A 10837-nucleotide genomic window follows, 5' to 3' on the forward strand; every position below is an offset into this window, starting at 1 on the left:
CAGCCAAGAATTTACATATCGGTGCGTCCCTACATAAAACATTAAGAAAAGGAAACCCATTATAAAATGACATTAGAATAGAACAAAAACAAAAGAAGTCAAAATAAAACAGAAAAATAAGCTTTATAGACCAACAGTATTTTACACAAGGAGTCAGTGTAGAGTGTGTGTAGATTTAAGCACTGCAGTGATTTGCTCCACTTTTTTGATATTAGTATAGGACTCGAGCGAGCAGCAGCGTTCTGAATCAATTGCAGTCGATTCTTTTTTCCAAAATGCACTTCAGTCACACAGATCTTAAAGTACAGCATTGCAAAAAACACAATATCTTCTTTATGATGAGAACATCATTAAAACTCACACCTAATATATGACATGTATGAATAAGGTGATACTACCATGGTAGGTGTGCAGTTTGTTCAGTGTGTCCAGTAACTGATCTCTCTCATCGGTCAGGTTGGTGTTTGCAGACTTTAACTGGGTCAGCTCCACATCTCTGGTGACTGGTGTGCACAAAACAATAATCATAATCGTAATCGTAATCATAATCGTAATAATAATAATAATAATAAGGGTAATAATAATAATAATAATAATAAGGGTTATAATAATCATCATCATCGTAATCGTAATCATAATAATAATCAAAATAATAATAATCTCAGATTTATAAAGTGCTTTTCCAAGTACCCAAAGACACTTGTCATAAGCACAATATGTGAGTGGTGACAGCATGAACCAGCTTCTCAGTGGCTTCAGACAATCATAAATGTCTAATCACAATGATTTGATACTCACCCAGGACACACAGCAGGACTACCATCCCAACCAGTAGCAGAAAACACAGCAGAACCAGACATCTTGCAGCTTTAGAGAAAGCAGTGCCTGAAAATATAAAAACCTTAGTGATATTTTAACTTGGGAGAGACACATTTGTATACCTAAACTAACACAGCGTGTGTGTGTGCTCTGGTGCATGTATACCTGTGTGTGCATGTATGCATGTTGGTGCATGTATGCAGTATATGGGTGCATGTATCCATTTGTGTGCATGTATGCATGTGGGTGCATGTAGTATATGGGTGCATGTATGCATGTGCGGCAGCCGGTGGGTGCACCTTTTGCTTCTGTCTGAGTGTGTGTGTGTGTGTGTGTGTGTGTGTGTGTGTGTGTGTGTGTGTGTGTGTGTGTGTGTGTGTGTGTGTGTGTGTGTGTGTGTGTGTGTGTGTGTGTGTGTGCCATCCCATAATACTCCAGACCAACATGAAGCCAGTTGCAAAATATTTGACTCTGTTTTGAGGCCCAAGTAAAGTAGGGTGCTCAATTCCTGAAACCTCTCTAAAATAAGATTATTTTTATCCACTCAAAATCTCATCGCCCTTGCGTTCATCTTTCTCTTAGCTTAAAGGTCCTGAAAAACGTTGAAGACCCCTGTTATAGGCTTATGCCTAAACTTTCTAGTTTTTTTTTTCAATTTATTTTTATTTAAAAAAACTTTTTGTTCAAAATAGCTGATCCAAAAGTCGATCTCTCTGTAAATCGGTTAATTGAACTATTTTAAAATGTTTTTATAAAATAGTAAAACATGCCAAAAACGTTTAGGCATAAGGGGCAAGGCGATGCACAAGGTAGGGCCCATAACCCCATACACACATGGAAATGACCTGATTTACCTTTAACTCCTGCTGTGTTTGGAGCGGGACTGTAGTGGGAGCGGATCACGTCATTATTGGCATAGATGTCTTCTCCCTGTTCCGCTGTCCATCGTCTCGTGTTCTCCAAGAGTTTCTCATTTAAGTCTATGTTCTCCATTGTTTTTGTCTCAGAAAATCACGCAGTCCAAAACACAGTGAAGAGGGGGAGAGTACAGCCTGTCAAAACATTGCCCGTACTGTAGATCAGAACACAGACACTGCCAAATCAAATACACATTTCAAGGCTACTTTGTATTGTTTGTTCAAGGCACGTGGTCTGTTCCCTTATCTGGTCAATTTCTCTTTCTCTTTTTCTCTCTTTGTGGTGTGTGTGTGTGTGTGTGTGTGTGTGTGTGTGTGTGTGTGTGTGTGTGTGTGTGTGTGTGTGTGTGTGTGTGTGTGTGTGTGTGTGTGTGTGTGTGTGTGTGTGTGTGCGTGCGTGTGTGTGTGTGTGTGCACTAAATGACCTGGTGAACTACAGTATGATGACACGTCAATGTTGTCAGTTTCTGGGACGTCGGAGGTCAAGAAATTCCACAGAAAAGGGAATTAGAATCTCAAGAAGGGGAAGTGTACCAGATTGCCTGGTTGAGTTATCATTATGGCATAAACACACACACAACACGCAACAACATATTTCACAGTAAACGTGAGGTTGGTCTTGGTTGTTCCCAATTTTTAATGGGCATATATTGCTATGAGGCTCTCGCATCTGTTGAATATGTTGAACAATGATGACCGGTATGTGAGAAAGCTTGCTCGATCTCTGTTCTTGGACCTAAAAAGACGTAAGGTCCCCCTGGCATGTGGCTCAGATCCTAGCTTCCTAGACTTCAAGAGGAAACTTAGTGGAAAGCTGGACAGTCGCTCCCCCGGCTTGGGTGTGTGGTCAGACTGCCCAGACTTAAATGATCTGTGCTGCTGGGCTCAAGAGTGGGTATACGGTTTAACTGTGAGGTTGTGGCAGGATTTTATATCTGACCCCAGCATCTCTGTCTCTGTAAATGATATTGAAATATATAATTATAATAATTATAAAAATATGAAAGCGCTGGAGAGACAGGTATACCCCTGTTACTGAGCAACTATAGAGTTATAACAATGATTACTATCAGAATACAGAGCTATTTAACACTTCTTGTAACAAGAAAAATATCACTTTACCCTACCTTTAAGTAAAGAAAAACCTGAGTACTTCTTCCACCACTGCTGATCAGACCACACCTGTCAGAACTATGTCAATCAATCACATCCCAGATGTCATCATATCAAGCTGATTGAGAACAGGCACATACAGTCATATAAACTTCTATGCATAGAGTAGCTTCCTTCAACCAACTGACCCAGTGCTCGGCGCTAGCCTTGGTGCTGAAATCTCTCCCAAGCCCTCTGCTCACCTTGGTGGCTATGCCTGTCTGACCAGGCCCCATACAACACTACACAACATAGATAATATACATACGTATGTACGTACGTATGTACGTACGTATGTACATACGTACTTACATACGTACTTACATATACATACATACATACATACATACATACATACATACATACATACATACATACATACATACATACATACATACATACATACATACATACATACATACATACATACATACATACACACATACATACATACATACATACATACATACATACATACATACACACATACATACACACATACATACATACATACATACATACATACATACACACATACATACATACGTACATCAAATATTTCTCAAAGTTGCTCAATTAAATGTATACTTGAGTTAAAATACTGGAGTACTTGCATAAAAGGGAAACAGACAGCCAGCTGTAGAAATATCCATACAGTATATGGGCATATACAGATATCTTCATATACGGTACTATGGGAATAAAAGACAGACAGACAGACAGACAGACAGACAGACAGACAGACAGACAGACAGACAGACAGACAGACAGACAGACAGACAGACAGACAGACAGGTATTGCTTAACCGGTTGGGGCATGCATTCCCAACTTGCATTGTTCCCAAGTAGACCAGTGCAACCGGTCTAGTATAAAATAACACAAAGCGGTACGTTTTGAGCTTGTAGTTCTGCTACTTTTGCTATTTTCAAATTTCAATCCTGAAAAGTAATAGTTTTGGACATATGACATTTCCACCTGACAGAGACAATAACTCCATCTCTTCTGTCTACAATATGCCTCCCTTCAGGTTCTGTGATTCAACACAAGTTAAAACATGTTTACTGACATATTCAACTGTAGACCTACATATTTATTTTATAATATCTGATCATGTACAGTAACAACCTCTTGGTATTTTAAAACAGAATTCTTGCAAATAAAACTCACCTATTGCCTAGCAACAATGATGTGCCTTTTGCTTAGTAAGTCTTCATAACATAATAAGGCTATAATGTGAAAATATTTTCATAAATCCTGAAAATCTTTTTGTTCACAATTTTCCTGTCTTGATGTGTCAACTATTAATAGTATAATAGTAGTCTGTTACTTTGACTTTTATAAAAAATAATAATGGTTTATTTGTATAGCACCTTTCAAAACAATGTTACAAAGCGGTTCACAGAAGAATCAAAAACACATAAAATAAGGCAACAAACGTAACACTCATGACCACAATAGTTTCACAAGGAAGTCAAACAAAGAAGACAGTGGTGGAAAGTACTGTACATACAGTAAGTACACTTATACTCAAGTACAATTGTACAGTACTTTTATTTTGCTTATCTATGTCACATGTATGTCATATGTATGTCATACATGTCACATTTCACTACATCTCAGAGGCAAATATTGCATGTATTTTACTCCACTACAATTATTTGAAATCTTTAGTTACTCTGTCTATTCGAAAATAGCCAATTTACAAGATCTGCTATTTTTGAAAGATTTGAAACATTCTGAAATAACTTGTGACATGGGACATTCTGAATAATGAGTGCTTGTACTTTTGGTACTCAAAGTATATTTTGATGCCAATACTTATGTACTTTTACTCAAATACAGGACTTCTACATTGTGGTATTGCTTAATTAATCATATCAGACATAGGGCTCTGGCATGAGGAAGCAAGCAAACAATGTGTGGGTTTTACTGTAAATCTAAAGTTGAGATGGGGGATGTGAAAACAACAAAGTACCACATGTTCTAAAGGTGGTTACAGCTTTGCACGACAGTAACTAAATACATTTACTTTAGTATCTGTACTTCACTTGAGTATTTGTATTTCTGGATACATGACTTTCTCTCCACTACATTTCACAAGACAAATATTGTACTTTTAACTCTGCTACATTTCTAGGAAGTATGAATAAACCACTTAGGCCACATTTCAAATATACTGAAAATATTATTAACATTTTTGACTAAGCAACTTTAACTTGTTGTGGACTATTATTTGACCAGGGTATTTGAGTATACCCTGGAGTTGAGTATTTTGCCCACCACTGCACAAGTGTGAAGAATAGACCCTATTTGGCAAACAGACTTTCATCCCATCTTATGCCAATACACACACAGTAAGACCATTAGCACACAGTTCAAAATTGATACAAACATAAACTACTTAAACTTGATTAAAGATTGTGGAAGTGATATTTAAGGTTAAAAAGTTAAAGCTCTAGTCTATATTCTCATAGTAATCGTTGCTATAGAGTGATTGTTCAGTATCTCCCCATCTCTCAAGCTCTTTAGTGGGGGCGAGGTCACCAATTTCAACCAATCAGGAGAGAGTACCAATTCATCAGTTTATATTTTTGGGGGCTTTTTCGGCCTTTATTGATAGGATAGGATAGCAGGCTGACAGGAAATGGGGAGAGAGATGGGGGGGTGACACACAGCAAAGGTCGTCGGGATCTGGAGTCGAACCCGCGACACGCTGTCAAGCTGGATTACCAGCGTCTGTGGTATGCGCCTGGACCGCTAGGCTTTGTTTCATCTCTCTCTTTGTTTCATCTCATCCAATTTCATGTGTTTATCCTGTGTCCTGAATGAGTTATCTGTCCTGATTGGATGAAATTGGTATCCCGACCTGAAAATCTATTTTCTGTTTAATAAACCGCTGGAGAGACAGGGAGACCCCTGTTACTGAACAAACACTCTATAGCCATGAGTACTATCAGAATATAAAGAATATAAATACATTTAAAACATGTTTAACCAAGAATGCCTAATCTGGGGGGGGGGGACATTCTGCTAAAATAGCAAATCGGCTGTCTTTGATGAAGAGATTTGGTGTAGAGGGGAAAAAGCGGTCGAAGTACAGACCTCAGGTCCAGTTTACTAAGTCTCTAACTAATTAATGATTTCACAGATGAAGATGTTGGTATGGTTACAAGACATGTCATTCCATTTATTTAAAGGCAGATGCCAAGGGTTGTGGCTCTCAACACAGTCTTCCTCTTTGTCTGCTCCTGGTCCATTATTATCAGGTTGTGGATCGTACCAGTAACTGTCAACACACAGTTCACACAAAATGACTTGTCATTTTCCCAAAAGCTGCATGCAATTCCCATCCTATATTGAAATTGCCTAGAGGGTGGGTGGGTGGAGCACCGTTGCTCTTATCCGCACTGCACTTGGCACAAACACTGTTCAAGGGTCTGGCATGAGAATAGTCACACCAAAAAGATTATAATTGCACAAATACAGTATGGAGCACTGCAGCAGTGTTACAGTAGTGTTGAACACAGGGACATAACTTTTATTGCTCTATTGCTCTGATCAGCTCAATATGAGGCTAGATTTGCAGGCCTGAAAATCGAGTACATTTAAATGTCTTGAAATGTAACACAAGTTACTTGCATAATTATTATATTACATCATTATACAGTATATAGCCTGGAATTGTGATGGTAGTATTTGAATTGGGAATACCAACTGGAGCTTCATTTTCCCTCAATTCCACGATTCCGTTGGTATCTCCAATTCAAATACTTTTATATACCCCAAGGACAAATACTTGATGTCTTTATTATTTATTGATACCTGATTGATTTGTTCAGTGGCGTTGCATCCACCCATTTCCACACTCCTTCTGCAGCCCGGTCTGACAGACCAATCCACACTCTTTTGCCGTGAAACGAAGCCACAAACTCCTGCATGCAAGAAACATACATTTTAAAGTGATGAAACTCTGTATTCAGTCATAACTGAATATTTCCATATTTTCTCCGCGCCAGGTCAGGTAGGTTATTGTGGCCTCCTGGTGGCGCTATAATAGGCCAATGTGAAAAGGGTTCCATTTATTCTTCGGCCTTTCACGGCAATCGGACACTGTCTTCATGATTTTAGCCACAAAAAATTGTTTAGCAAAAATCTGCCTGCTGGTGGCGCTATAACAGGCCAATGTGAAAAGGGTGGCATGTCTTCCTCTGCCTAGTGGGAATGTGCATGCCAGGTTTCACGGCAATCGCACTCTGTGTTCATGATTTGAAGCATTTTCTTCAAAACTAGCCACTCATGCAAACTTTAGATGTCAATTTTAGCCAATCAGGATGGAATATGAAAACTCGGACAGATCCTTCTTGATCACATGACTATAGAGATAATGTGTACCGATTTGCGTGATGTTTGGACAACATCTGTAGGAGTAATATGCAAAGATGTGTTTTGCAAAAGTCGCCTCATGGTGGCACTATAAAAGGATAATGTGAAAAATGCAGGACAGAGGGTTTTCCTTGGTCTTTAGGGAGTGTGGGTGCAAAATTTCACGCCGATCGGTCTACTTATAGGTAAAAACGCAAACTGGCCTGTTATAGTGTCACCATGAGGCTGATTTGAAAGATTTCGGGTGGCATTTTTTCCTCGGCCTAGTGGGATGTTTTGAGGCATTTTGTTCAAAATGGACCAATCCTGCAAACTCTGGAAGCCAATGTTAGCCAATCAGGATGGAATATGAAAAATTGGACAGATCACATGACTATAGAGATACTGTGTACCGATTTGCGTGGTGTTTGGACGAAATCTGTAGAGGGTAATATCGAAAACTTTGTTTTACAAAAAAGTAGCATTAAAGGATTGGAATTATAGTACTTCAAGCTTCTTCAACAGTGTGGATGACGGTCAAATCAAAATAAAGTAAGATAGAAAGGTAAAACATTAGCAGTAGTGTCTCTCTCTCTTTGCCTGTGTGTCTCTCTCCCTGTCTGTCTCTCTCCCTGTCTGTCTCTCTCCCTGTCTTTCTCTCTCCCTGTCTGTCTCTCCGCCTGTCTGTCTCTCCGCCTGTCTGTCTCTCCGCCTGTCTGTCTCTCCGCCTGTGTGTCTCATACGCAGCAATCTCGGAACCCAGAGACAACTGAAAAGGAAAAACAGCGACCTCTGCTGTTCGTTCCTCCTCAGTTATACTCTGGGACAATGCCGACGTAGCACCAATGCGCAAGGAAACCTGGGTTTAAGTCTGCCTTCACCGCTCCACTTCCGGGTGGTGCGACTACGTTTTCATTCCCACTAACAATATTTCTACACGGAACACTAACACCACTTCTCCCAGAGAGCATGGATGGTTTTGGTTATAAGCCCACTTGTTTCTATGATGAAAGAGTAAGTTCAAATGTGAATATCTTTCCGTGGTTTTGTCTGCTCCGCGGACGCTATTGTTAAATTAGTTTCCAGTAGGGAAGCATCGACGGACATGTGAATCCCGCCCACTACATTTGATTGGGTAAAGCGTGGCCTGCTTCCTGATCTGAAGGCACGCCCACTCCCACACAGTGTGTACACGTTCTGACGAACCTTCAGGACAGATTCCAACGCAGTGCAGAATCTGTTCTTGAGAGAGACATACGCAGTGGTGGACAAAGTACTCAACCCAAGTACTTGAGTCAAAGTATCTATAGGCCTACTTCTGGTCAAATATTGCTCAACTACAAGTTAAAGTTGCTCAGTCAAGTGCTTTTCTTGAGTTAAAGGACAGGAGTACAGTACTCAAGTAAATGTACTTAGTTACTGTCCACTATGAGTAGTACAGTACTCATACCTGCTCCTCCTGGCTGTTGATGATGACCAGGTCAGCTCCTACATCCAGACAGTACTGACGGCTGCTCTCCCAGTTCCTCTCTTCAGTAGAGATGTAGTAACAACTGCTTCCAATCTTCTTCCAGCACTCCCTGCAACTTCCATTCATTGTCTCTGTATATTAGATAGCATGTTATTTAGACAGATGCAAGGTTCATTGTTTACCTGGTGTCCTATAGTTTTAATCGGTTTTAATGTACAGATCATTTTTTGATAGTATATTGTTTAAACTGATTCTAGGTTCTTGGTTTACCTGGGATCCTAGTTTACTGAGGCACTACACACAGTCTCTCTGCATTTGATGTTTACCTTGCTCATTGTAAGTCACTCTGGATAAAAACATGTGCCTAAATTGTTGTACGGCGTGTGTAAAGGCAATTCAATGTGCTTTACATAAAACATTAAGCAAAGGAAACACATTACAAAAGGACATTTGAAAACATTAAAAACAAAATACAAACAAAATAAAACAGACAAATAAGAGAGTAAAATCACAGTGCAGCATAACAAAAAAATTATAATTAAATAAAAAACAGTGGCAAAATGAGAGATTTTTTGCTGTGATTTAAAATAACTGAGAGTTGCACATATTATTACTTAACTACAGTATGTTAAAAAAAAATGATTGAAATCATACCTAATAAATGACATGTATGAATGAGGTGATACTACCATGTTTGTTCAGTTTGTCCAGTAGCTGGTCTCTCTCATGGGTGAGGTTGGCGTTTGCAGACTTTAACTGGGTCAGCTCCACATCTCTGGTGACTGGTTTGCACATAAGCACAACATGAGTGGTGGCAGCATAAACCAGCTTCTCAGTGGCTGCAGTAGCCCTTTCCTAGATGAGGCTTGTCACAGTTATTACATAATTGTCTAATCACAATGATTTGATACTCACCTAGGACACACAGCAGGACTACAATCCCAACCAGTAGTAGAAAACACAGCAGAACCACCAGACATCTTACAGCTTTAGAGGAAGCAGTGCCTGAAAATATATTAAAAAAACATGGAGTATATTTAACTTGGAGAGTCTAAACATTTTGTATGCTTAAACGGTGTGCTCAGGTGCATGTAGGCATGTGTGTGCATACATGTATTGTATGCATGTGGGTGCATGTATAAATATGGGTACATGTGTACATTGATCATGAAATAAAACATATGTCACGTGTAACATACATCTGACCCACCATAATCAAAAGGATGACGCAAAAACGTTTACGGATTGTTTCCATTACGCGTCGACCCACCATTCACCGTACGCATTAGGCAATTTTTAATATAGGATAGGGTACGTCCAATTCTATTTAATTTTGTTGGCTATCCCTTGGCCTTATGACAAGGGATATAAATAAAAAGTTTCAACATTTTTGCCAACTAAAACTTACGTTAGAGCCCGCAAAACATTTATTGGCAAGGCGCCAGACAGGTGGCACGTACAGGTGGTACGTCCCACACTTCCAAACTGTGGAACAAACTCCCCTTTGCAGTTAGAACTAAAGACTCACTCCCAATTTTCCACCGTAATCTGAAATACATCAGACTTCACTTAGCCTGTAGCACTTGACCTAGCCATGACGACCATTTGAAATGTAATTTCCTATAAATTGTATAGTTTGAGTTTCAAAGATATTGTACTGTTTAGACTGATGCTAGGTTCTTGGTTGACCTATGATCCTATTACTGAGGGACTACACTGTCTCTATGTGTGTGTGTGTGTGTGTGTGTGTGTGTGTGTGTGTGTGTGTGTGTGTGTGTGTGTGTGTGTGTGTGTGTGTGTGTGTGTGTGTGTGTGTGTGTGTGTGTGTGCACCTGGGGGTTACGGGACGTCAGAATAATGGGCTGTCTGAATAATGACATGGCACCGTCAGCACTCGCTATGCAACACTTTTAATAACACACAGCAGCAGAAGGAAATGGACACATGTATCAGACATGTGGGTGTGAACTGTGGTTTACAATATAGGACATTATTCGAGTCAAAAGTCCACTCAAAAGTGTGGACTTGGTACTGCAGTAGGTTCTGCGGACAGGCCTTTTAATGGGTTAAACTGTAAAAATGCTTAGAGCTTATCAATAAATCATTATCATTAAT

At 39.6% G+C, this 10837-nt stretch overlaps 2 protein-coding genes across 2 annotated transcripts in view; one reads left to right on the forward strand and one right to left on the reverse strand.

Annotated features, from left to right (window-relative positions):
* thbs4a (thrombospondin 4a) overlaps positions 1-10837 on the forward strand; it is a 45687-nt gene that overhangs the window by 25285 nt on the left and 9565 nt on the right. The window lies entirely within an intron of this gene.
* LOC311043167 (C-type lectin domain family 4 member E-like) overlaps positions 6019-10837 on the reverse strand; it is a gene marked incomplete at both ends in the record, with an annotated part of 6602 nt that continues 1783 nt past the window's right edge. Inside the window, 5 exons of the mRNA XM_084054351.1 lie at positions 6019-6175; positions 6712-6821; positions 8702-8853; positions 9412-9504; positions 9638-9727. Coding sequence (XP_083910477.1) covers positions 6019-6175; positions 6712-6821; positions 8702-8853; positions 9412-9504; positions 9638-9727 — 602 coding nt within the window. The remainder of the gene's footprint in view (positions 6176-6711; positions 6822-8701; positions 8854-9411; positions 9505-9637; positions 9728-10837) is intronic.

This window comes from Gymnoscopelus microlampas (assembly GCF_963454915.1).
Source record: "Gymnoscopelus microlampas genome assembly, chromosome: 4".
Classification (NCBI taxonomy): Eukaryota; Metazoa; Chordata; class Actinopteri; order Myctophiformes; family Myctophidae; genus Gymnoscopelus; species Gymnoscopelus microlampas.